Source organism: Gopherus flavomarginatus, chromosome 19 (assembly GCF_025201925.1).
Source record: "Gopherus flavomarginatus isolate rGopFla2 chromosome 19, rGopFla2.mat.asm, whole genome shotgun sequence".
In the NCBI taxonomy this organism is placed as follows: Eukaryota; Metazoa; Chordata; order Testudines; family Testudinidae; genus Gopherus; species Gopherus flavomarginatus.
Genome location: NC_066635.1, coordinates 24,350,355 through 24,377,869, shown reverse-complemented (window position 1 = coordinate 24,377,869; position 27,515 = coordinate 24,350,355). Strand labels below are relative to the sequence as shown.

Here is a 27,515-nt window from a genome sequence, read left to right as displayed (position 1 = left end):
CAAAATTCTGAGCTGGCTGTAGGAGGATTCTCACCTTCTGTAGGATTTCCCCATTCAGGGACTGACATTTTATTATGAAAGATAGGAACGTTAGCGGTCTTTGTCAATTCAGATTGGCTGCTAGCAGAAAAGTGAGCACATATGTTTTACAGTAGGATATTTGAATGTGCTCATGACCACCCTTCCCTTTGTAGTGACGTGAGACTGGTTGGGTCACAAGGAGTTAATTCTCCGCTGAATTTATCAAGCATCATAAAGATTTCCCTTAGAAAGTTCCTGGTCTGTCCTTTCTTCTCTGCCCCCTCCCTTCTTTGTTCTCTTTTCTCTTTCACTCTGATCACTGTTCTAAAAACAACACCTTACCTGCCAAGGTCAATGTTTCATGTTTCAGAGCCTTTATATAGTCCTCATGAACAGACCTGTGCACCTTTCAGCACTGAGCTAGTTCCAGCACCATGACTACTGTGTGGAAAGTAATTGTGGCCCACAGGAATTACCTGATTGTTTTGCTAGTACCTTTTCTGCTTCTTCCTCTCCCACTGCTCATTCCTACCAAGGTAAGAACTCTTAACTGCACTAAGAAACTCAGATTTATTTGGAAAGCACTGCTTCTTTTAAATGACAAAACCAAGCAGGAACCACAGGTCCATTCCCTGATTAATTTCCATTGTTTCTGAGCTGGACAGTTACCTTTCCAGCTTAGACCACTAATGGGGCACCTGGAATACTACAGCAAGAAGAGCCTCACTGGACAGACAGACTTGTAGGTCTATCATGAAAATGTATCACTGAATTACAGTAAAAATGTAATTTGATTCAGATGGTGGCCTGATTCAGCAAAGCATTTTTGCACATGCTTAAAGTCCATACCTATGTGCCTAACCTTAAGCACATGCTTAAATGCCTCCTGAGTTGAGGCTTATATGCTCAACTTTTAACTTCCTTCCTGATTTTCTCAAAAAAATCCTTTCCTGCTATTTTTCAAGTGTTGTCTTGAGACAGAGAAAACAATGTCAGGATTATTTGTTTTATAAGTCGACAGGACAAGGAATTTCTGAGCTATGGAACAAAAATAAGGTGTGTTTCACTTTTAAAAAAGTTTTGAAACTTTTTTCCTTTTGGAAAATAGTTTTTAAAGAATGATTTGGTTTAGAATCTTCAAAAGTCTTGGGGGACACTTAGTGTTTATGATTACTTCTGACAAAGTTAAGTTCAAATGTTGGAATTTGTCACTACAGACTTTTAAATTCTGATCATGCCAAGATATTCCATTGGACTTTAAAAACTCTGCCAAAAGTTCTGCTCGCACCGTGCAGCCCACACAGTATGTAAACACTGTCAAATGAGCCGCACTGGTTCAGAGGCTACAAGCTCTGCTGGCAGGATCTGATTTGAATACTCTTTTGTCTTGTGTTTCAGTCACACCTATGTGGTGCAGGGATGGTATTCTCCCATTTTACAGATAGCAAGCTGAGGCACACAGATTAAGGTTAAAAATTCCACTAATTTTGGGTGCCCAATTTGAGACACCAAGGACCTGATATTTTTTAGAGTACTTAGCATTATATTGACTTTACATGTTTAAAGCACAGCTCCTATTGACTTCCGTTGCAGCTGTGAGTTTTCAGCATTGCTGCAAATGAGATCCCAGGCTATCAAGTTGGGCACCCAGAAAATGAGAAACATACAATTTCCTGACCCCCTGTGAAAAGTTTGGTTTCAGTAACTTGCTCAGCATCACATTGGAATTCTGTGGCAGAGGCAGGGATAGAATCCAGTTCTCCAGGGTGGCATTTAACTGCCTAACCATGAAATAATCCTTTTTACTGCCTGCAGTCCTTTGTTTCATTCACTACATGCCTTCCAACTTCTGCAGCAAAAGAGGCGGGGTCCTACAAACATATCCTCCACTACACAGCCCTGATTCATCTCCAGAGCACAGTCTGTCCTACACACTAAATGAGTTAGGGATCCTGTGGAAAAATCGTGTGTGATCACGTAATTAGACGTCATCATAATTCATACACATCTGGGGCTGAATTAAGGTTGCATATGATAACTTCCTAACCATTGAGTGCTTGACTTTGTAAACTTAACATTTATTCAGATTTTTGTGTAATTTCCTGGGGTTTTTAAAAAGGAAACTGAACCCTTCCCCCATAAATTCTATCATGTGGCATCATATTGGCACCCACATGAGTTATCAGCAGGGTTGGAACCTTTAGATCCATGGCACAGATCTCTGCAACTGAAGCAAACAAAGTAACTGACAGCAACAGCAGCAGTAGGCTGTCATCCTCTCTGTGGACCAGCAGATTTGCTGGCATCAGAGGAATGATGAGACTTAGGAATCTTGGTTCCATTCGGATTTTCAAGGGACAGCACAAAGCACACCTCTGAGACAAATGCCAGCTTCCTGCTCCAAAGCGGGAGTGGCGGGGAGTGGGGGTGGCGCTAAATCTGTTCAAAAATGGTCTCAAGAATTTTTAACATGGACAAAAATGTATTTTCCCCGAACCTTGTTCTCAGAAATGGCTGACTCATGTTGGCTGAAATTTTACATAAAACTTCAGCCTGAGGCAGACAGCTGGCATGTAAAATTTCAGCCCAAATGGTTAAAGTTTGGCAAAGTTATGAGCAACTGAAAAAAGGGTCTTATAATGGGATGTGGTGCACAATTTTAATAGTAGCAGGTGCCACCAGTCCTGCCTATAATCATATACAGTATTTAAATACTTTATTTAAAAATCTAAAGAAATTCATGGACACTGCCTGTGTATACAGTTTGGCTCTAATTTAATACCATTGCATGGATATAACATTATTAGATGTTGCAATGATAAAAAGAAAGTAAATGCTTGAAAGCGTAGAAACTCAAAGGTCCGGATATGGAAGCACCCTTAACTCTAACTCTGTCAACACCATTCCTCTCCCTGTCCATCAGCACTCTCTTTCCTCAGCCACCAACCTCCTCCATATTTCCAGTATGGACCATAAATATGGACTATCAACTCCATCTGGTAAAATACAATAATGATATAAAGAACTAGAGCTATTCAGTTATCTGAACATTGGCATTATGAGATTCTAACCCCAGCTCACCAGAAATCCCAGCAACCACTATACTGTAGATACAGATTTCCAGCAGCACCTCCAGCCCATATGGGGCACTGCCCCAAACACAGACACAGAAATAGTTCATCTGCCTGTTAACAGCAAGAAACACCAACTTTACACTTCATATGCTGTCACATACAGTCTAGAAACAACAGTGGATACTGCGCACACCCACAACCCCCAATGAAAGCAGTGGGAGCTGCAAGTGCTCAGCCTCCATTAGGGTCAAAGGCCAAGAGTCATGGCCCTGTGTATTCCACAATTTTGTGACCATGGAATTCACCCCTTGCTGCAGAATCTCCACTTATGGGAGAGACTTTCAGTGCACAAATGGGTACTAACTGCTTCATTGCCATTGACTTTCAATGGAAGGTGGGTGCTTACCTTCTTTTTGTGCCTTTGAAAACGTCCTCTGATGTTTATTGCCCTCATGGCGGCAGAGATCACCTTAAAATGTGAACTGATGAAAAGTGATGCAATGTTGTCTGCCTGAGTCTGTATCTGAGCAGTGTAACCTGTCCCATTCATCTCAGTCAGGGCCAGGGGGACTCTCATCCCATAGTTATAAAACTCTACATTTGGATGCAGGCAGGCATCTGGCATTTTGTTTTCTATTTTCCTACCCCACTGAGGCCTATCCTGCAGCGTTCCCCAAAGGGACTGCTCCTTGCACTGAAGCAGGGCGTCAAGGAGCAAGACCTGAAGTTCAGCTTGCACTGAGCTGGCAGCAGCCAGAAATGTAGGCTGGCCAGCCTGGGAAAAGTGCAACAGAAGAGGCCCAGTAAGCTGCTGCAGCTGGCTACAAGCTCCCCTCCTTTCCTGGCACACATGATGGGAAGGAGTTCCTGAGCCAAACCACCTAGGTATCATGAAGGGAATCAAAGCCCAGGAGTGGAGCTGGGCTGGAAAGCAGTGACAAACCTGGCCTTGAAAAATAATTTCCGCCAAAAACAATCATTCACAAATTTTACACAAAGACTATTTTCAACCATGAGCCATAGTTATGTGTGAGTAGGGGAGGGTGTGATGAGAGAAATGGGAATGAAAGGTATTTCATGGCAATAGACTAGATTAACATTGCTTCAGAATTTGGTCATGCCACAGAGTAGAAGGGGCCATACCTATAGCCAAGCATTTCAAAGGTGATGATAGACTCATAGAGTTTAATGCCAGAAGGAACCATTAGATCATCTAATGACCTCCTGTATATCACAGGCCATTACATTTCATCTAGTTACCCCTGTACTGAGATCAATAATTTGTGTTTGGCTAAAACATATCTTACAGAAATGTATCTAGTCTTGATTTGAAGGCATCAAGAGAGGGAGAATCTACCGTTTATTTGAGTAGCTTGTTCCAATGGTTAATCACTCTCAGTCGTTAACAATGTGCGTCTTATTTCTAATTGGAATTTGTCTGGCTTCAGCTTCCAGCAACTGGTTCTTGTTCTGCCTTTCTCTGCTAGACTGAAGAGCCCTTTAGTATCTGGTAGTTTCTCCCCATGAAAGTATTTACGAACTGTAACCAAGACACCTCTCAATCTTTGTTTTGATCAACTAAACAGCTTGATCTCTTTAAGTCTCTCCCTGTGTAAGGCATTTTCTCCAGCCCTCAAATAATTTTTGTGGCTCTTTTCTGCGCCTTCTCTGATTAAAGTTTTTGGATGTCCAACCTGAGACACCTTAATGGAGCCTGATTTTCAGAAGACAGGCACTCAGCTCTCTCTGAAAATCATGCCCCTTGAACATCTCACCCAAAATCACTTGTCATGTTCGCAAATTTTGATCAAAGAGCCCAGTCTGCATCTTTTACTCTCCAAAATATGGACTCAGTGGAATATCCCATATACGTGTAATCCTCTGACATGATTCAGGTGCCTCTGCAGAGAACAGGTAGTTAGGATACAGGGTCAGAGTTCAGGATGTGAGGAACCTTAACTTTCAATTATTTATATATAATTGTAGTATTTCAATAATGCTTTATTTTTCTTCTTAGTATTACAGTAATAGCTATTTACAAACTCAACTAACTGAATAATGTTTTTGTCAGCAAGTATTCTGTTGGTCTGATTTCTTGGTCATTTGCATGCCAAGATTTTTGATTGTTATTATTTGCATTGCAGTGGCCCCCAGAGGCCCAGTTGGGGTCTGGGCCCCATTGTGTTAGGCATTGTATAAATACAGACAAAGCAGTGCTCCCTGCAGTCTGGGGGATCCCTACTCTGGGACAGTATAAGACACAAAGAGGTAAAAGAATAATGGAAAGAAGACACATGATACATGACTATGTAAATGTTTTTCTAATAGTGTAAAGTGAAGTAGCAAAAAAAAGTAGTTACTGAAATTAAATGGGACTTAACTCAGATAACTGCTTATGTGGCTGGGGAATGGGATCCAGAACTTTTCACTACTAAGTCATGGCTTCAAACCCAGCCAAAGTTGGTAGTGCCTGGAAGTTACCATTTTATCAGGTCTTTGGTATCTCTCATGGAACGATTTGGTGGATCTCAATTCAGTGTCACAAAGGACACCAACTTGCATCTATCTGCTGTTTAGCAGAGACCAAGGACTGACTAGGCCATGGAGAGAGACAGAATATTTCTGACCCTCCAAGTCTAACTGTGGCCTTTACAGGTTAAGATTGGGCACTCTGCTGGGCCATATGGGCGAAGCGTGCACTCTTACATTGGCCCAGCGGTGCATCTTCAGCGTACAGGGCTGTCAAGCTGACGCCTTACACTAAAAGGAAAAAAAAAAAACCAAGGGGAAGGGGCAGGACACATAATGCCACACTGAGATGTCTGATCCCTCACAATTACCCAGCATACCTTCTTAGGAAGTAACTTGCCTCACTGGGAGATATGGATGGGGTCCTGAGATAAACTGTTGTGTGAACAAGGGTAAAACAAACAGAATTATAAAGGCTTTATCTAAAGCCAAAGGAAGGAGAAATTGACAAAGATAAAAAGACAAATACTCAGCACCACACAGAAACCCAGCCACTGAGTGGAGCCTGATGCCTGGAGCTTCACTAGTCCATCTAATCTGATAACCAGCTTTGACTTCGAAGGAGAGTGTAAACTTTCACTTTCACCCTTGCTGCAAAGGGGCCATGAACGGGACGCGTTGCAGTGCAGGGTTAAAGTAAAGGACCTGCTGAGTGCCTATTGCAAAGCCCGTGAGGGAAACCGCCGCTCAGGAGCTGCCCCCATGACCTGCCGTTTTTACAAGGAGCTGGATGCCATACTTGGGGGTGACCCCACTGCCAATCCGAGGACCACGATGGAGAGTTCAGAGCAGGGAGAAGTGGGGGAGGGTGTAGAGGAAGCTGAGAGTGAGGCTACTGGGGTGGAGGGAGACACCCTGGAATCCCAGGAGGCATGCAGCCAGGAGCTCTTCTCAAGCCAGGAGGAAGCTAGCCAGTCGCAGCAGCTGGAACTTGTTGGTGAAGAAGAAGCAGAGGAGCGGGTTCCTGGTAAGCAGCTTTTATTTTAAGGATGGAAATGTTTTGGGAGAGGAGGGTGGGGGGGGGGGTTATGGCTGCATGCATGGCTAGATGTGGAATAGCCCATTGATTTGGTCTATCACGTCTCGGTAATCGGCCTCAGTAATCTCTTCAAAAGTTTCAGCCAGAGCGTGGGCAATGCGCTTGCGCAAGTTTATAGGGAGAGCCACCGTGGTCCTTGTCCCGGTCAGGCTAACTCGTCCGCGCCACTGTGCCGCGAGGGGTGGGGGGACCATTGCTGCACACAGGCAAGCTGCACAGGGACCAGGGCGGAATCCACATTGCTGTAGAAGACCCTCCCTCTCTTCCCAGGTAACACGCAGCAGTGATATGTCTGGCAGTAGAAAATCCTGTTGAAAATGTAGGGATACTGTTCAGTGCAGGTTCCCCCCCAGCTGCTCTCTGCTTTCCCCAATGCACAGAAACCCCAGTGAGCCCTGACTCAAGCAGCTCCCCTTCCCAGGTGAGTCGCGGCAGAAACACTCACCCCATTACTCACCATGTCTTCGCTGCTGTGGCCTCTCTGTGCTATGTTTGCTATGTGTAAATGATGCTACAAATAGTCTACAAACTCCTTCACTGTGATAATAAACAATGTAGCCTCTGTATTAAATGTTTCTATTTCTGTTTTTTTAAGTGTCCTTGAATCCTCCGGCTCTATCACAGCCTGCTGAAACACTACAGAACTTGAGGCGCAAGCCAAGGAAAAGCAAAGAAGATTTGGTGAAAGCAGTTATGAATCAGTATGCCAGAGAGAGTAAGAGGCTGCAGGACTGGAGAGAGAAAATGCATGAGTGGAGGGAAACACAAAGCAGGAGAAAGAAATTGGCTACCAAGAAAAGCACAAAGCAGCTGATAAGCCTCCTGGCGCGCCAAACGGACTGTATGCAGTCTCTCGTAGCCATGCAGGCAGATCACTACCGTGCTAAACACTCCCCCCCCCAAGCTCTCTCCCTTGTGCCCCAGTGTTTGCTCAAAACACCTTTCTCCAGCAGCCTGGTTCTTACCACCACCAGCTGCCCCCAACACCTGTACATTCACCTACGAGCCCTGAGAACTACGACCCTTACCCTCTGCACTCAACCCCCATCACCATGCAGCATATTAATCCTGAAGTGCAGCAGGCATTGCACAGCAATCCAGGCAGGACATATTCAAACCTCTGAATGTACAGTCCAGCACCCTACCCCCCTGCCCTTTTATGTACTGTATTTTGAATAAATGATTTCTTGGCTTTTAAAACATTTTTTATTATTGTAGAAAGTGAAAAATACTGTACCCCAAGGGAAAAACAGGCACAGCAAATCATTGTAACCATTGCACTTCACACCCGTGCAAGGCACCAAACATTACTGTTGGCTTTCAGCCTCAAATTGCTCCCTTAAGGTATCCCTAATCCTTGAAGCCCTGTGCTGGGCCTCTCTAGTAGCCCTGCTCTCTGGCTGTGCAAATTCAGCCTCTAGGCATCGAACCTCGGAGGTCCATTCCTCACTGAATGTTTCACCCTTTCCTTCACAAATATTATGGAGTGTACAGCACACGGATATAACAGCGGGGATGCTGCTTTCCCCCAAGCCTAGCTTCCCATAAAGACACCTCCAGTGTCCCTTTAAACGGCTGAAAGCACACTCCACAGTCTTTCTGCACCAGCTCAGCCTGTAGTTGAACCGGTCCTTGCTCCTGTCAAGCTTCCCTGTATATGGTTTCATAAGCCATGGCATTAAGGGGTAAGCGGGGTCTCCAAGGATCACAATGGGCATTTCGATGTCCCCTACTGTGATCTTGCGGTCTGGGAAAAAAGTCCCGGCCTGCAGCTTCCTGAACAGGGCACTGTTCCAAAAGATGCGTGCATCATGCACCTTTCCAGGCCATCCTGAGTAAATGTCAGTGAAATGCCCACGGTGATCCACAAGCACTTGGAGAACCACAGAGAAATACCCCTTGCGATTAATATACTTGGATGCCAGGTGGGGTGGTGCCAGAATAGGAATATGCATCCCATCTATCGCCCCTCCACAGTTAGGGAAACCCATTTGTGCAAAGCCATCCACAATGTCCTGCACGTTCCCCAGAGTCATGGTTCTTCTTAGCAGGATGCGATTAATGGCCCTGCAAACTTGCATCAACACTATTCCAACGGTCGACTTTCCCACTCCAAACTAGTTCCCGACCGATCGATAGCTGTCTGGAGTTGCCAGCTTCCAGATTGCAATAGTCACCCGCTTTTCCACTGGCAGGGCAGCTCTCAATCTCATCCTTGTGCCGCAGGGTGGGGGCGAGCTCCTCACACAGTCCCATGAAAGTGGCTTTTCTCATCCGAAAGTTCTGCAGCCACTGCTCGTCATCCCAGACTTGCAGGACGATGTGATCCCACCACTCAGTGCTTGTTTCCCGAGCCCAAAGGAGGCGTTCCACGGTGCTGAGCACGTTCGTTACTGCCACAAGCAATTTAGTGTCTTGCGCATCAGGCGAATCAATATCATCGTCTGACTCCTCACTGTCACTCTGGAGCTGAAGGAATATCTCAGCTGCCAAACGTGATGTACTGGCAACATTCATCAGCAAGGTCCTCAGCAGCTCGGGCTCCATTTTTAACAGAAATCGCACTGCAGACTCACAATGGCGCCAAACTGCTGGGATGTGTAGCGATGCACCACGGGGCGTTGGGACAGGAAGCGGAATGACCCGCACCCTTCCGTCCCCTTCCCACAACCCATGGTGCCAAAATGGGACGAGGTGCTTTGTGGGATAGCTGCCCATAATGCACCACTCCCAACAGCGCTGCAAATGCTGCAAATGTGGCCACACTGCAGCGCTGGTAGCTGTCAGTGTGGCCACACTGCAGCGCTGTCCCTACATAGCTGTACGAACACAGCTGTAACTCCCAGCGCTGCACAAATGTAAGTGTAGCCATACCCTAAATGGGAGATGGATCAATCAACACTGGGAAACTCCAGTTAATGTTCGGCTTGATGGAATATTTAACTAGGGAACTGCACTTTTTAAAGTTTCTGTGGTTTCCACTGAATATGGGAGGCCAAAATCCACCCTTTCCTCTCCTCAGAAAGCCATCTCTTCCCCCCATTCTACTGCTGAAACCCTTATCCAGGACCTGGTAATCTCTACCTAAAATACTGCAGCTTTCTACTCTCCAGCCTGCTCAGACTCAGCTTTCATCCTTCCATGTCACAAGCTCTCCATCTCTTTCCATGTCATAGTCATGCTTGCCTCTTGCTTTCCTGGGTCTTCATGGGTCTGTCCGTGCCTGTTTCTCAGCTCTTGTCTAGTGCTATTCATCCACTTGGTCCCTGTGCTCAGACCATTCCATCCCATTCCCTTTAAAGCATTCGCCAAAAGATCGCTGTGCTGTCTCCCACACTGCCAGATAGGTTTGAATTATCTCCTTGATTCCAGATTCCACATAACTCTTTCCCCCTTCAAATCCCTCTGCAAATGTCCTGCTAGTCTTGCTTTCAAGCATTGACCCACACTTCTGTGCTAGTCACAGAATGAGGGAGATGTAAGCCACCTCCCCTCAGTCCCCAGCACAAGGCTGATTCCTTCCGTTGGGCCTGAGTCACCATTGTGTTACCACCTGAGGAACTACACCAAAATAAATGTAGGCATGTTGCCATAAAAACTGGAGTAATGCACTGGTAAATCAGACCCCTTGTCTGGAGAGGGCACTCTGCAGCCCATGGTCTCTTCCTCTCCGCATTATCCCACCCCAAGGAAAGAATCCCCATGCAACATGCTATATCAGATCACCCAGTGGTCTTGTAATGAAGTAAATATGTTTAATTCAGAAGCTGGAATTGTCTTCCAGAGCAGAAGTAAGCCACAGTCCCATGGAGAAAGGGTAGGGTACAAACATTGGGATTGTTTCACTGTGGGGAAGGAAGAAGCTTTTGGATAATTTTGTGGATTGCAAAGGGCATTTTACAACAATATAAAATAAAAAAAATAAATCCCAGTGATTAAGACCTGAAGTTGAACTGTGACTGTAATTTGTCAATTGTCAGTTGTGAAAAATCAAATTAAAAGTAAACATATAATGATTTACAATGCTAGAAATCAAGGCTGTGGAAACCAATCAAAGTTCATCTGGGTCACTGCATGAAACACGCTGGGAGAAAAGCGAACTGGACCAATGACTAACTGAGCTGTTCAATCACTCAAAGACAGAAGTAAATCAGGGAGAAGTTGCTACCATCAGCAAAATCAAGGAGTCTGTTCAGAACTTCTAGCCTCTTATCTGGGCAGGGTTCAAAGTCATCGACTGACTTCTTTTTCTGTGTATAAGTTTTGCCTTTCCCTATAAAGGCTCTTCCACAAGGTCACCGTATATGGTGCCCTGTTATTTCTATACCAGATCTCTGACAAGGTCCCTGAATGCTTTGCCCTTTTCTCCATGACAGGAGGCAGATAACTGGGATCTGTTCCCCTTCTCTACCTGGAGCACAGCTGGGAAAACGAGGCTAGAAGCAGGCCTCTGACTGAATGCCTAGTAAGAGCATATGAATAAGCCTGTGGGCTAGTGTCTCAGTCAGCTGTGCAGTGTGCTCTGATTGTGTGTGTTCTCTTTCAGGAAGCCAAGTGTGGTTATGTTATCATCCTGATGGCGCTGTTCTGGTGTATGGAAGTCCTGCCATTGGGTGTTACTGCCCTCTTTCCTATCGTGCTTTTCCCGCTCATGAACATAATGGATTCAACTAAAGTAAGAGATCTGGCTCTTGCCTATGTGTGTGTCCGTCAATCTCTCTGTCTTGGTGTGTCTGGGTGTCTCCCATCTAGTCAGTCCGCAGGGACAGGATGGTTCCAACATGCAGTGTTGAGGAGGAGGAAACTGCATGACTGTCACCCGGAGAGAAGGCTCCCAGAATAAAGAATATCTCTGACCACCTGGAATGAATGCTGGATCCAGCTCCAGAAGTGAAACCAAAGGAAAATTATTAGCAGTATTGGATGCATGTAGCTTGCATAACAGTGTCTCTGACCCTCCTTCAGCAAATGTTCTCTCTCTGACTGTCTGGCTTCTTTCTCTGACTGTTTTCTCCCCCCATTTTCTGTTACAGGTCTGTATGGAGTATCTTAAGGACAGCAACATGCTCTTCCTTGGGGGGCTGATGGTGGCCATTGCGGTTGAACACTGGAACCTACACAAGCGCATCGCCCTGCGGGTCTTGTTAATTGTTGGGGTCAGACCAGCCCTGTGAGTGAGAACCTCAGAAGGGGGTGGGGGGGGCAGTGAGAAGACCAGATTCACCCAGGGAAGGAGTTTGGAAATCTTTTCGTTCCTGATTCAGGAAGGCACCAAAGTACATGCTGACGTCCATCATTTAAGAGCTTTCTTGACCTAGGCCCTTTGTTTGCATTTGGTTCTCATCTCATTTCAGCCGAGGAGTATGTGGGGCTTAGGAGTCTCCTGTGTGAAGAATGATATGAGTAATGAAATCCTTTGTTCTCTGATCCATACTGCAGCCAGCTCTCTTTCTTCCCGCTTTCTAGATATTGGCTGGAAGGACTGACTTAATAGGAAACATTTAACATTATGTAGCTAAATGACAGTGAGAAAGGGAACATCATAACCAGAACCATAGAAAAGCACTGTGTTAATGATTACGATCCTGGAATGGGGATTGGAGTATCGCTATTTAAAGAGATTAGAAAACCAGGGGCAATTTGGTTTTGAAATGATAATTGTAAGGCAAAATTACAGAGGTCTATAAAATATACAGAGAAAGCTAGATAATCCTATCTACTTTGTCCCCTACCACAAGAACAAGGGAACATTTGAGGACATTATAAGACAATAGGATAAAAATAAATTAAACACTTTTGTACACAATTTGTAATTAGCTTGTGTATCTCATTGCTGTAAAATAATGTAGTAAGATCCAAAGGAGGACTAGACTTTTATATGAATCAGAACAGATTCTGCAGTGATAAGAGGTGGGATAAATTACAAAGATTATTGATCCTCAAGCTTAAGGATGTTAACTGATCACTATCTGGGCTCAAAAATAAATTCTCTCCCAGTGTTATACAATTAGCTGTGCCCTCAGGTCACTATCACCCCAATTTCAGATCTGCTCAGCTGGGCAAACTTCATCTCATCTTGTGTTAAGGGCCCTCTGCTCATGCATCATGTACATCACAAACCAAAAGTTCTAATGGCAGGTGCTGTACTTCGTTTCCTAAGAGAGAGAGCCCGCTGTCTAAGGAGATCCACCACTGGAAATGCTCACCCTGGCTGTGCCCTGTACCGCAGCCCAGGACATATTAGCTAGTCAACAGCTAATTAAAGCATTTCCCCAGAGGAACAGGAGCTGACAGGACAGTCTTTATACCACAATAAAACCTATACAGAATTCTAGCCACAGCATGGAATGATCTTCTGTGCAGTCACTAATGGATCCTGTCAAACACACTGTTGCAATATGTATCTTTGTCTCCTGGAAACCTCTCCTCCTCTTTTCTCTCCATCCTCTCCTAGGCTCCCTCTTCTTCCCTGACTTTCATCCTCCCTCCTCCCCTGAGAATTTACGTGCAAACCAAATCCAGGCCATTAAGTAATTGAGAGAACTGAAGATAATTTTGTCCTGTGTGTCTGTGGGGTAGGAGAGAAATGGAGTAATGGAGCACTTTGAGGAAAGCCTTTGTGCTCTTGACTTCTGAAGTGAGCTTCACATCAATCCTCTTCATTGCAGGCTAATTATGGGCTTCATGTCTGTCACTGCGTTCCTGTCCATGTGGATCAGCAATACTGCCACCACTGCCATGATGATACCAATAGCCCAAGCTGTATTGGATCAGCTGCACAAGTCAGAGCAGGAGACCAGTCCAGTTGGGCATGTGGCTGAGAGCATCAACAAAGCCTTCGAGCTGCAGGAGGTGCCAGATAAATCAGATGCCTCTCAAGAGACACAAAAACCAGGTGCGTAACTGTAGGTGTTTTAGGAATAAAGGTGGATATGTAGGTTCCTTCTCCATCTCCACATTAGGTGCTTCTGGCCTCAACATTCATCTCTGCTTCTAAATCTTAACTTCATAAGGAATAAAGATGTCTGTGGCATCTAGACCATATCAGAGAAGATATGAGAGAACTCTTTAATCTAGCAAAAAAAGGTATAACAAGACCCAGTGGATGAAAGTTGAAGTCAGAAAAATTCAAACTGGAAATAAGGTACAAATGTAAAGTGAGGGTAATTAATCACTAGAGTAACTTTCATAGGGAGGTATCAAATTCTCCATCACTTGGATTCCCTATATCAAGTTGGTTGTCTTTCTAAAAATATACTGTACCTCAATCACAAATTATTGGGCTTGATACATGGATGGCAGTGTACAGTTCTCTGGCCTGTTTCATTAAGGAGGTCAGGTTGGAAGATCACAATGGTCTCCTACTGGCCTTAAAATCTCTGAATTTGTGAACAAGCAGCTCCCTTTCTTTATCAGCCTTCCTCTTCTATTCTGACCCCTCGATTCTACTCAAGTGTCCTTGAATTTCAATCACAAGCCTTTCTTAATCAGGTCCTGATGTGGGATGAGCTGCCAGTTCTCCAGTTGCCTGTGTTCCTGAATGTGTTTTCTTCTCCCACTTACCCCCCCCAAGTTCAGACATTGCTGATTCCAGTTACTAGTGTAGCCGCGTGAGGTTATCAAACATCCATATTTTGTGTATTATTCCAATTTTCTCAAAAAAAACTTTTTCTGGGATTTTGCATCAATGCAAACATTAAATGGGACTGAGGCTCAGGGAACTGCCCTGAAATGACCATGTCTCAATGCCATTCCTCACCTTGGGATAACCTGTTGTTCCTAAACTGGGAATACTGTGTTGTGCAGGCACAACAACCTTCCCCGTTCCTGTCAAGCCCAGCTTGTGCAACTCTTCTCCTGTTCCTGCCTCTGCACCCAGATAACAGACATGTGTTGACAGTGGAGGAAGAGGAGAAACTGGAAGATGTGAAGCAGCTGGAAGACGAGAAGCACCTGACATTTTGCAAGGGAATGAGCCTCTCTGTTTGTTATGCGGCCAGTATTGGAGGGATCACAACCCTGACTGGTACTGCCCCCAACCTGGTGATGAAGGGACAGATGGATGCGTGAGTATAGAGCGGTTTGGGACTGCACCCCCGGAATTGCTGTCTGTTAGTAGTAACCTTGGGCTGGGGCTAAGCTGCAGCCAAAGCAGAGAAGGAAAAGGTAAATTTGACGCCATTCTGAGGAGGGAAGAACCCGGACAAGCCTGTTTTGGTCTGGTCCCACAGCCCCCTCTCCTCTCTGGGCCACAGATTATGAGGCAGAAATGAGTGCAGTTGTAGTGGTGACATCTGTTTATACTTCCAGGCTCTTTCCTACCAATAACAATGTGGTGAACTTCGCTTCCTGGTTCATGTTTGCTTTCCCTACCATGTTACTGTTGCTGGCTCTTTCCTGGATTTGGCTCCAGATAATGTTCTTGGGATTTGAGTAAGTACTTTATGCTCATTGAAACAAATATAAATTGATTCTTCTGCCATTGATCCTGTCACAGTTTTAGAGTAACTACACCTGTATTCCCTGCTCTGTGATCTGCTCCAGGAGTTCCCAGTCACGTTTCAGGACTCCAGCCATCTCCTGTTTCTGGGTAGGAATCCTTGTCCAACTCCCTTCGGATCTATACTGTGATGTCCCTAGCAAGTCAGTCTGCCTAAAGGTCAGCGCCTGGGCTTTGCTTTCTCTCCAAGTCTATTCCCAGTTACAAGTTACCACTCAGCTCCTTCTAAGCAAGCATATTTATTCTGAATGTAAAAGCATTCCAGAGAATGCATATAAATACGATAAAAGAAACTACTTGCATGGTAAAAAGCTTACCAGAGGTCACTCCTAACTTCAGCATAGGGGTCATTGCCTCAAACCCCACAGCAGGATTTTCCCTGTGTTTACATGTTCATAACAGTCTTCAGATCCAGAACCAGCACCCTGACTGAGCAGATCAGCTGTTTCTTTATATAGCTGGGGCCTTTGATCTCCAATCTCCAGGAACTGGTAATCACCCAGCAGTCACCCTCTCCTTTGGACATAGCTTCAAAAGGAGGGCTTTGCATAATCAGAGAATTTGTATTATCCACTCCCCAAGAATTCCCCAGGAAATCCACTTACCACTTACCCATACAGGTAGGAACTGCAGAGAAATAGTCAAACAAAAAAGAGTCCCATTCAATTCCATCAAATGAAGGCAAACAACTAAATAGTGACACATTTTAAGTGCTTGTATACAAATGATAGCAGTCTAAAGTAGTCTAAGATGGGTGAACTTGAGGGCCTGGTATTAAATGAGGATATTGATATAACAGGCATCACAGGATATAACAGAAACTTGGTGGAATGATGACAATCAATGGGAGATGGTAATACCAGGGTACAAAATATGCTCACACTCGTGTGGGAGTGGCCCTACAAGTGAAAGAAAAAATAGAGTCAAATATAGTAAAAATCTTAAATGGAGTACCATAGAATCTCTATGGAAAGAAATTCCATGCTTGAATAATAAGCATATAGCAGAAGGAATATACTGCTGACTCCCTGACAAGGATGGTGATGGTGACTGTGAAATGCTCAGGAAGATTAGAGAGGCTACAAAAAAAGAAAACTCAAAAATAATGAGTGTTTTCAACTATCCCCATATTGACTACATATATACCACCTCAGAACAGGATGCAAAGATAAACTTTCTAGAATCATTAATGACTCCTTCTTGGGGCAGCTAGTCCTGGAATCCACAAGGGCAGAGGCAGTTCTTGACTCAGTCCTAAGTGGAGCACGGGATCTGGTCCATGAGGTAACTATAGCTGAATTGATAAGTAATAACGGCCATAATGTGGTTAAATTTAACATCCTTGGGAGGGAGAATACCAAAGAAACCCACCACTGTAGCATTTAACTTCAGAAAGGTGAACGACACAAAAATGAAGAAAGTAGTTGAAAGGAAATTAAAAGGAACAATCCCAAGTGAAATGCCTGCAAGCTGCATGGAAACTCTTTAAAAACACCACATCTAACTTAATGTATACCCCGAATAAAAATTAGAAGAAAAAAAAATAGTAAGAAGATCAAAAAATTGCCACTATGCCTAAACAGCAGAGTAAAAGAGGCAGTTAGAGGCAAAAAGGCATCCTTTACTAACTGGAAGGCAAATCCTACTGAGGAAAACAGAAAAGAACATAAACTTTGGCAAGTCAAGTGTAAAAGCATAATTAGGCAGGCCAAAGAAGAAGTTAAAGATCAGAGAAAGGGACACAAATACTAACAGCTAAATTTGTAAGTATAGTAGAAGCAGGAAGCCTGCCAAACAATCAGTGGGGGCACTGGAAGATCAAGGTGCTAAAGGAGCACTCAAGAAACACAAGACCATTGCAGAGAAGCTAAATGAATTCTTTGCATCAGTCTTCACTGCAGACCTTGTGAGGCAGATTCCCACACCTGAGCCATTCTTTTTAGGTGACAAATCTGAGGAACTGCCCCAGATTGAGGTGTCAGTAGAGGAGATTTTGGAACAAACTGATAAATTAAACGGTAAGAAGTCACCAGGGCCAGAGAGTATCACTCAAGAGTTCTGAAGGAACTCAGGAAACTGGAGAACTCCTAACTGTGGTGTGTAACCTATCACTTAAATCAACGTCTGTACCAAATTTTTAAATATTGATTTTTCAAAAAGGCTCCAGAGCTGCTCCTGGCAATTACAGGCCAATAAGCCTAACTTCAGTACCAGGTAACTATATTAAAGAACGGAATTATCAGACACATAGATGAATAAGATATGTGGGGGAAGAATCAACACAGCTTTTGAAAAGGGAAATCATCCCTCACCAATCTATTTGAATTCTTTTAGGGTATCAACGAGCATATGGACAAGGGTGATTCAGTTGATATAGTGTATTTGGATTTTCAGAAAGCCTTTGACAAGGTCCCACATTAAAAGCTTTTACGCAAAATGAGCAGTCATAGGATAAGAGGGTAGGTCCTCTCATGGATCAGTAACTGGTTAAAAGATAGGAAACAAAGGGTCAGAATAAATGGTCAGTTTTCACAATGGAGAGAGGTAAATAGGAGGGTCCAGGGCTGGTGCTTCCATTAGGCGACCCTAGGTGGTCGCCTAGGGCGCCAGGATTCGGGGGGTGGCATTTTGTGCGCTCCCCACAGGGTGCACGGGAGCTTCCAGTTCCGCTCCCGTCACGCCGCCAAAGAAGGACCTTCTGCCGACGTGCTGCGGAAAACAGCGACAGGCAATTGAGCAGCTCAATGACTGCTGCTGTCGCCTGCAGCATTTCGGCAGAGTCTTTCTTCGGCGGTGCGACGGGAGTGGAACCGGAAGCACACAAAATGCCGCCTCCCAAATCCTGCCTAGGATGCCAGAAACTCTGGCGCCGCTCCTGGGAGGGTCCCCCAGGGGTCTGTACTGGGACCAGTCCTACTCAACATATTCATAAATGATCTAGGAAAAGGGGTGAACAGGGAGGTGGGCAAAGTTTGCAGATGATACTAAATTACTCAAAACAGTTAAGCCAAAGACGATTGTGAAAAGTTACAACGGGATCTCCCAAAACTGGGCAACAAACCAGCAGATGAAATTCAGTGTCAATAACTGCAAAGTTATGCCCATTGGAAAACATAATCCTAACTATACATACCCAATTATGGGGTCTCAATTAGCTGATGCCTCTTAAGAGAACTATCCATGATGACACTGAGATCTCTATCTGAAAACATGTGCTCAGGCGCAGCAGCAGTCAAAAAAACTAAGAGTATGTTAGGAACCAGTAGGAAAGAGATAGATAATACGAGAGAAAATATCATAAAGCCACTATATAAATGTGATGGAGTAGGGGCTGTCTGCATGGGGGATGGGAGAGCAGGGGTGGACTTTAGGGGATGGGCAATACCTGAGCCTGTAACCTCTGCCAGGTGGGGGGGAGGGGTGTCAGCACCTTTTGCCTGGGAAGCTGGACAAAGGAGGGGGCCGGCTGTAGGGGAGTTAGTTCCAGTTTCGGTTTTGGGCTGGGTGGTGGGAAGTCAGGGTATCCTAAGCTTGGATCCAAGCACCCTGAACCCCCAGAAGGACTTGATTGAGGGGTCTTGGCTGCGCCTACAAGCTCTGCTGTAACCTGCATTCCTGTTGTCCAATAAACCTTCTGTTTTACTGGCTGGCTGAGAGTCACTGTGAGTCCCAGGAAGAGGGGTGCAGGGTCGGAGTCTCCCTCACTCCGTGACAATAAATCCTTGGTACGCCCATGCCTTGGTACTCCATGCAGTTCAGATTGCCCCACCTCAAAAAAGATATGTTAGTATTGAAAAAGGTAGAAAGAAGGGCAACAAAAACAAATCGGGATATGGAATAGATTCCGTATGAGAAGACAGTAAAAAGACTGGGGACTGTTCAGCTTAGAAAAACAACAAATAAGGGGGGATACGACAGTGGCCTATAAAATCATGACTGGTGTGGAGGAAGTGAATAGGGAAGTGTTATTTACTCCTCCACATAACACAAGAACCAAGGGCCACTGGATGAAATTAATAAGGAGCAGGTGTAAAACACAAGGAAGTGTTTCTTCACACAAAGCACAGTCACCCTCTGCAACTTGTTGCCAGGAGAAGTTGTAAAGGTGAAAAGTATAACTGGGTTAAAAAAGAACTAGATAAGTTTCTGGAGCTAGGCCCTTCGATCGCTATTAGCCAGGCTGGGCAGGGACACAACCCATGCTCCGGTGTCCCTAAATCTCTGACTGCCAGAAGCTGGATGACAGGGGAAGGATCACATGGTAACTGCCCAGTTCTGCTCATTCCTTCTGAGACATCTAGAACCAGCCACTGTAGGAAGACCGAATACTGGGCTAGATGGACCATCTCTGACCCATAGACCATTCTTATGAAGTCAGGGCACCTAACCCCTCCTATCCATTGTGCTGCTGTAGCTATATTTCTGTTTTTAGCGCACTAGTCTGATCAGAGCTAGCCTGAGAATGTCTTCCCAAACTGGAAATTACACCTCCATCCCAAAGTGTAACAATACCTTTTCTCTCTCCCATCTTAACCCCCTTCTCCCAACACCTTTGAGCCCACTTGCCTCTCCAGATACTGCCCTTTTCCCCTGTCATCTCTAAGCTCATTGAATGCACTGTTTACAATCACTATCTTGAGTTCCTCTCCTTCAGTTCCATCCTAGACCCTCTCTAATCTGGCTTCTACCAACTTCCACTCCACCGAAACCACTCTTGGCAAAGTCTCTCATGACCTGTTCCCAGCCTGTCTGTCATTCAGGTGCATAACCTTGGCATCATCTTCAACAACTAGATCTTCACATCCAGACTATGTCTAAATCTTGCTGATTCTTTCTGTGTGACATCTCTAAGATGAAACTGTTCCTATTCATCCACACAGCTAATACTCTTAGCGTCTTGCATTTCCGTTACCGTAACAATCTGTTCTCTCATCTTGACAAATGCAGTCTTGCCCTGCTCCTATCCATTCAGAATGCTGCTGCAAAGATCACTTTCCTAGCTGATTACTATAAGCACATCATTCCTCTTCTTGAATCCTTCCACTGCCTCCCCTCTTCTCTGTCGCATCATACAAAAGCTTCTTGTCTTCACTTCACAGACCCCACCTATCATCTTTTATTCACTACTGAAATGTCAACTCCTGCCTCCAATGGGCCCATGATATCAGTTTCCATTGCTCATTTGTTAAATGTTCAAACAAGGCCCTTGATGCTTTCTCCCAGGCTGCTCCTCACACTGGTGAGGATCTGTCCATATTCATTCTCAAAGCTACTTCATTCTCCGCCTTCAAATCCCTCCTCAAAACTCTCCTTTGCCTCAGTGCCTACAAAACACTTGACACCAGTTAACCTGATGGTGCACTGAGACAACAGTTGCCCATTTTCTCATTGTTTCCTTGTTCCCGCCATCTCTCTCTCTCTCTGTCCATCTAGTGTCTTTTGTCTCACATTTAGCCTGTACACTCTTTGGCACAGGGACCGGCTTTTTATTCTGTGCCTGTGCAGCACCTAGCACAATGGGGTCCTGGTCCCTGACGAGGGCTCCCAGGTGCTATGGTTATACAAATCAATAATAGTGGTTTTGGCACTCCGAGAAATGCAGACTTTGGATGCCAATTCAGTATGTTCTTTTAAATGCTGCACATACCCAGGGAATTGCTATGACATCTGCTTCTCTGTTTTATTCTAGCTTTCGGAAGAATTTGGGTTTCGGAGCTAATGCGTCTATGAAGGCAAAGCAGAAAATGGCTTACAGGATTATCAAGGACGAGCACAAGAAGCTGGGATCCATGAGATTTGCAGAGATAGCTGTCACAGTCCTCTTCTTAATATTGGTGGTGCTTTGGTTTACGAGAGACCCTGGGTTCATCCCAGGCTGGGCAACTAATGTCTTCAACAAGAATGGCGAAAGGTATAATTGTTTTTCCCGTTCCGCCCAAACAGCAGCCAAACACTGAACAGTAGAGATCCAGTATGGGCGTGCGGGAGTGTATCCTGCCTTCTCACCTGCTCAAACCACATTGGCTGTCTGTTCCCATCTGGATAAATCCTGCATAGTCCGTGGCCTAGCCTTTCAGCAGTACCATGCCTAATCCAGATGTAAAATCTTGCCCCAGACTGTGTTGCCCTAGCTCCTTCAATAGCCCCGCCAAATGTACTAGACTCATTTCTGGATCAATCTCTTGCAGTTATGTGACTGATGCGACAGTTGTCATCTTCATTTCACTTCTGATGTTCCTAATCCCTTCAGAGATCCCCACCTATCTATGTCATAACAGGGCTCAGCAAGTGACACAACAAGGTAAGAACTAGCTCAGTACATCAGAAAATCACAATAGGATACAGGAAGTTTCCCTGCATCTTGGATTTACAAGGGGAATTTCAAACACTGAACAATTCCAAGGAGCCAAAGGACAGTGCTGGGGATGTAACTTCAGAGCTGTTTGTGGTTTCCTGCAAGACTGAAATTATATGCTTTCCACTGTGCAGTTTGCAGATCAAAGAATGATTCCGTTTCTGGTGCATCTGATGAAGTGGGTTTTAGCCCACAAAAGCTTATGCTCAAATATATGTGTTAGTCTCTAAGGTGCCACAAGTACTCCTCATTCTTTTTGCCCAGCAAAGGGCATTATATGCATGAATCATCACTGCAGAAGCTGGAGAGTCAAGGAGGAGATATAAGATTTCCTGGAAGGATATTTAGCAGCTCTGAGGATATGTTCCCAAACATCTAGTCCATTCTTCCACCTTCTGGGGGTGAGGGCGAGTTCCCTACGACTTACTCACTAGTGTTTTCTCTAGTCTAGTTTTAAAAGTTTGAAGTGATGAAGCTTCCGTCACTTCCATTAGGAGACAATCCCATGGTCTAGTAGATCTCACTGATCGGAAGTTTTCCCCCTACCCCATCCTATGTTGCTCCAGCTTTCCACTCCCAGGAGGAAATGCAAGAAGTGGGGAGTCTCACGGGCATCAGACCCTAGTAGTGCTGCTGTGTTTTAGCACAAACTCTCAGCTACACCAGGAGCATGGAGCTGAGGGAAGGGCTATATTGTGGGCACTGTTGCTGTTCGTCAGGGGAGCAGTGTGCACCAGAGCAACTAAAGGAACAGCTGGACCAATGTCCACAAACCTGCTGCAGCTTACACTTTCCCCTTGTCCTTGGGAGTGGAGTGCAGAGATGCTGTCTGGATGTGCTCTCCATCCCTGTGGCTCACAGATTGGTTCTGGATTTTAGATAGCACAAAGCAGATTCCAGTGCTCCCTGCTCTCTTGGACTGGAAGACGGTTAATCAGAAGATGCCTTGGAACATTGTGATTTTGCTGGGAGGTGGCTTTGCCCTGGCCAAAGGCAGTGAGGTAATTTCATCTGTCTGCTTACAGGAAACATTCATCTAAGTGGACAAGGTTTTATTTTGTCCCTTTATTTTTGTTTGCACCCTGTGGAACACCAGAGGGCACTCTGGTAGCACCAAATGCCCATTCTCTCAGCTGGTGACCAGCATTAAGAACATGTCTTGTGCTCGCTCCTGAGTTTCTATTGCTGCTGTGCACAGGTGACACAGCCACTACCCACGGAGGCAGAAAAACTAACGGTGATTCTGAGCAGGGGACACATGCGGGAAGGGTCAAACACATCAAATAATGCAAGTCAATGATGATTTATTGTCATGACAAGCTGTCCAGGTGTTGCCAAAGTGTGAGGAGGCACAGGCAGGCAAGATCTGCCATGATGGGATTCCAAACGATTTCAGGCTTCTTTGCTGTTCGGTGCTGTATCTGTGCAATGCAGCATTGCCACCTAGTAGCCAGCGGGGCTAAAGGCCGCCTGATGCAGACACCTCCCACTAGACAGAAGTTGTGCAGCAGGTGTGACTTGCATCCCCATATACATTTGTTTGCAAGGGTGGCTGTGAAATGGAATAGAAAAGAACAGAAGGAAAACGGTAGAACATAGTGCAGAGTCGAAACCAGAAGACTTTCCCACTGTGATTCGGAGAACATTATGAGCAGCGATATAGGCAACGGATGGGCCAGCTTGTTCCTCTCTCACCTCAGATTTGGAAACCAAATGTTGGAAACTGATGGAGAACAATGAGATACTGAATTGAATTCAACATAGGAAAGCACCATGTCTAACAAATGGTCATTTGTTTTGTGGTAACAACGAGAAGCCCCCGTCGGGGATTAGGACCCTATTTTGCTAGGCATTGCACACACCGATAACAAAAAGATGTTCATATAACACAAGAAACAATGGGTGGCTACACCAAAGAGATGGTGCGGTGAAGCACATGGAAACAGCGAGAGGATTATGATAAGTGTAGTAAAGCAATGGTCACCGCCTGGTTATAGTACTGTGCAGATGTTAATGGGGAACTATCCTCATAAATCAGAGGTGGCATAGGAGAAACTGTTTATGGAACAATCTGATGAACAGGAAATAAAGACTTGCACCACTGGTGGTCCAGAAGAGGTGGTTGATGGCTCCATGCTGTGTAAGAGATAATAGATAAAGCAGGGATAGGCCACGAAGGAAGTTACAGGCGAAGATAAGTTATTTGTGTTTGATTTGGTGGGAAAAAGGGAGCCAGTGGAAGGCTGCAAAGAGTGAGAGGACGTGGTCAGAGTGACAAGGCAGGAAGATCACCTTTGTGGAAGTGCTTTTAATGGATTTGGAGGGGCTGGAGGGGTAAGGTGGCATTTGTCAATATCAGAAAGGAGGAGGTCATAGTAGTCAAGATGTGAGATGAGAATGCGTGAAAGTTTTAGCTGTGTGGACAGAGGAAAGGCTGGATCACAGAGACGTTATTCAGGAAGAAGCAGCAAGATATAGACATGGTCAGGGTGTGTGAGTCTACAGAGACAGCTAAGTCGAAACTGATGTCCAACTTACAGGCATGAGTAACAGAGCAGATGCTGGTATTGTCCACAGTCACTGAGAAAGGAAGGAGGAGGGGTCAGAAGGAGTAAGAACTCAGTTTTGACTATGTTGCATTGAAGTTGGCAGCTGGACACCCACAATGGCCTGTCAGAAAGAGGGGCTGAGATTGTTATTTGGACAGGAGGCAGGTCCAAGCAGTGATCAGGTACAACTAATGGCCTGCACAGTGTAATGGGAAATAACTCCTTTAGACCAATAAAGGACAATGCAGTATTCTTTCCCTCTCAGTGGCGTTAGGATGAAAACAGTGTGTGTGGCTTATTCATTCCCTTGAGTTCTGTGGTCTGTGAGTAATGATGATCTGCTTTTCTCCATAGAGTAGTGAGTGGGGCAGTGGGATTGGCAGGGGAAATATGTTTACTGAGTGTAGCTCATTATGGCACTTGCCCAAGGACATGTCCACTGTACTGACTGACCTCTCTCCATCCTTCTCTTTCAGGAATCTGGTTTGTCTGAATGGTTAGGTAGCAAACTGACCCCTTTGCAGAATATGTCATCTCCCATTATTGTTTTGTTGTTATGTCTCCTGGTTGCCACTTTCACCGAATGCACCAGTAATGTGGCTACCACCACGCTCTTCCTTCCTATACTGGCTTCCATGGTAAGTGCCACCTTTTCAGATTGCTTCTGCAGGAAAAGTAAAAGAACCTTCAATCATGTTCCAAGTACAAACCAGTTACTCAAAAACTCTTAACAGCCAACCACAGGCTCGTGTCCTTGATCACGTGATAAGGTTTAGGATATAGATATATTACATATATTCTTTCTAAAATAATGTGTGCAGGTAAAAACCACAGGACTGATAGGCCAGGCAACTGCAGTCCTTTTATTCACAGTGAAGGCAACGGCAGTGTTAACTTCCCCATACCACCACATCAATGTGCATCATCGTAACCTGCCAGGATCACCTCTAGGGGTGACAGCATAGATCAGTCTCCACGGTCCAGTCAAACCTTTGCAGCTCCACTGAGAGTAGCTATAAGGAGACCATTAGTGCCAAGTGTGGGGGTAGTTTTATGTGAAAATCTGGCCCCAGCAGGAACTAGAGTAAGAATCACCAGACTTATTTTGCATAAGACCCTGAACAGTATGACCTGTAATTCTTCACTGAAGACAGCCAAATTCCCCCTTACCCAACCACTGCCCCTCAGAGCTGGGGGCTCTCTCTGTCAAGTGGTACATTTACTTAGCTCTTGACGTATGACTTGGATGACTTTTTCCCTTTGTTTACTGACTCTGGATTGGACTGTGATAATTGTGATTAATAATTTATATTACAGTAGTGGCCAAATGACCCAAGCAGGATCAGGGCCCTGTGTGCTGGTCACAAGGAGCTCCTGCTTCCTGAGCACAGCGGGAGTGACTGGAAGCCTCTGAAGCAGGATGGAAAGTGTCCCGGAGTGTCTGGGAAAGGGAAGGGTGGGGCATGTGTCACGGCTAAACACAGCCAGATTCTTCTGGCCCAGACTCCCTGTGAACTTTGCTGGTATTAAAACTGTCTCCGTTCTCACCTCCTGCACAGGCTCAAACCATCTGCCTCAACCCGCTCTACGTCATGCTGCCATGCACACTCTCAGCATCGTTGGCATTCATGCTCCCAGTGGCTACTCCTCCCAATGCCATAGCCTTCTCCTATGGACAGCTCAAGGTTATTGACATGGTGAGCAGCAGGGCACCCCTTCAATTTTCACTTACACTGGTTTTTACCTTTCTCCTTTTTTGTCTTAGTTTTTCCTTGACAAGGTATTACAGAGTGGATTGTACCCTGCTAAAATCAAATGGAATAAAATGCACAGGCCTGTGCATTAACATAGATCACTGTGACCATGAAGTACACTCCGAGTCGTATGAACAAGAACTGCTATTGAGCTCTTAGAAAACAGTCAGAGACACTGCATGGAAAGAGTTTCTTAGGATGCTCCAACAGCACCCGGGAATTGTGGGAAATGGACATGTGTAGCTGTGCAGATAAACTAAATGCAAACTGTGGTAACGGCAGAAGGGTTCCTATCATGCTGCTCTTCTGCACAATCTTCTGCATAGCTTAAGCAAAGCCTCAGATGTTTGTCTCTGCCAGTTATTGAGTGCATTCCCCCATGGCTGGATGTGCCTTTCTCATGATAGCACAGAAAGAGGAGGGCTTCTTTATAATTGACATATAAGGGCAGCAGCGTTGCCCTCCCAAAGTGAATGTCAAATTTAGATGCCAAATCAAGGAAGTTCTGCGTAAGTGTGCGGCTGAGATTCCAGGTCTTCTGAAAAGACTTAGCCCTATCCAAATAAATATTCAAAGTCTTCTGAACAGCTAGGATATGGGGCCCAGTTTACTCTGATGTGAATGAGGTTTTGGAAAGAAAACCAGATGAATGGTTCTGGGTTAAGTGATTTAGCATCAGCTACAGGCAAAAACAGTGGTATTGAAATTAAACCTCTTGGGTTTAATTTACGACAGATGAAAGGCCCAGAGCTGCTTAAAGGGGCTCTAAGGTTCCCAGACCAAGCTGGAGGAGAATTTCTCCTAGTGCAGGAACTGAGGAGCACAGCCACAGACTGTACTGTGAGGATCCCTCACAAGACCGGCTATGGGGCCATGCTGGTAGCCCTGGGAGAAGTGTGCTGGAGGAAAGGCCACAGCTCCACAGCACTATGCAGGGGCCACTCCAGCCTTCAGAGCAGCTCACAATTGGGAAGACACAAAGGTGGCATAAAGTCATCTCCGGCCTCCCTCCCTCCAGGCTGGGAACTGTGTGGCATGCCTCAAAGAGGCTCCACTCAGAATCCAATCCCTTGATTCCTGTTTGTTTTGTTCTGCACACTGCTACTGGAATCAAGGGATCCCAAATGTACAACCCCTTCCCCACAAAGCTGAGCCATTCCGCCCAGGTCATCTTCCTCAGATGGACATGGCTGCCCAGCCTGGGTGCCGGAATAAGGATCTACAGATCAAGCCACAAAAGTCGTCCATACAAACTCCCTACTCCTGATCAGCAGAGCAGAAAGAAAAACAGGCTTAGTTCAACTGTTGACACTGTTTCTTTACAATTCTAGGCTAAAGCTGGAAGTGTTCTCAACATCTTGGGTGTCCTGACAATCATGTTAGCCATAAACACCTGGGGCTACCCCTTGTTCGATTTGAACCACTTTCCAGTATGGGCAAACAGCACGTCAGCAGCTTCCTGTAAATAATACAAATGAACAATGAAACCAATAGCTGTGTCTGATGGAGCAGTATTGTTCACTCTGATCAGCAGCACCATCTACTCAAGCTTTGGTGATGTACTGGACCAGACACAACATCTAGAAACAAAGTCACCCAGATGTTAACAGCAACACAATTATCTGACTCTTCTGCTGTATGCAAAAGATATAGCCTTGCGCTGTGCAACCCTTGCTGGGGTCCCCAGGCTATCT

General features: G+C 45.2%; 2 protein-coding genes across 3 annotated transcripts; both read left to right on the top strand.

Moving 5' to 3' along the window:
- The first annotated feature begins 455 nt into the window (after positions 1 to 455).
- Positions 456 to 27,290, top strand: SLC13A2 (solute carrier family 13 member 2). Its single transcript, XM_050929071.1, has 12 exons — positions 456 to 557; positions 11,210 to 11,338; positions 11,697 to 11,833; positions 13,332 to 13,558; positions 14,543 to 14,729; positions 14,974 to 15,096; positions 20,853 to 21,074; positions 21,352 to 21,464; positions 22,398 to 22,519; positions 24,544 to 24,705; positions 25,627 to 25,764; positions 27,153 to 27,290. Exons 1-12 carry the CDS (start codon positions 456 to 458, stop codon positions 27,288 to 27,290), a joined length of 1,800 nt encoding a protein of 599 aa, XP_050785028.1.
- LOC127037407 (uncharacterized) lies at positions 6,291 to 7,857 on the top strand. 2 transcript variants are annotated; one of them, XM_050929084.1, is made up of 2 exons: positions 6,291 to 6,591; positions 7,259 to 7,857. In XM_050929084.1, the coding sequence occupies exons 1-2, from the start codon at positions 6,327 to 6,329 to the stop codon at positions 7,840 to 7,842; spliced, it is 849 nt and encodes a 282-aa protein (XP_050785041.1). In that variant the 5' UTR covers positions 6,291 to 6,326; the 3' UTR covers positions 7,843 to 7,857. The 2 variants fall into 2 exon arrangements, with proteins under 2 accessions (XP_050785041.1, XP_050785042.1); XM_050929085.1 differs by having other exon boundaries at positions 6,934 to 7,857.
- Positions 27,291 to 27,515: the final 225 nt, after the last annotated feature.

Bases quoted from the DNA above. Each gene is read 5' to 3' on its own strand.
- LOC127037407 (XM_050929084.1), top strand. From the start codon at position 6,327: ATGACCTGCCGTTTTTACAAGGAGCTGGATGCCATACTTGGGGGTGAC. The intron at 6,592-7,258 runs GTAAGCAGCTTT...TGTTTTTTTAAG, and splicing joins AGCAGAGGAGCGGGTTCCTG to TGTCCTTGAATCCTCCGGCT.
- SLC13A2 (XM_050929071.1), top strand. From the start codon at position 456: ATGACTACTGTGTGGAAAGTAATTGTGGCCCACAGGAATTACCTGATT. The intron at 558-11,209 runs GTAAGAACTCTT...GTTCTCTTTCAG, and splicing joins CACTGCTCATTCCTACCAAG to GAAGCCAAGTGTGGTTATGT. The intron at 25,765-27,152 runs GTGAGCAGCAGG...TTACAATTCTAG, and splicing joins AGCTCAAGGTTATTGACATG to GCTAAAGCTGGAAGTGTTCT.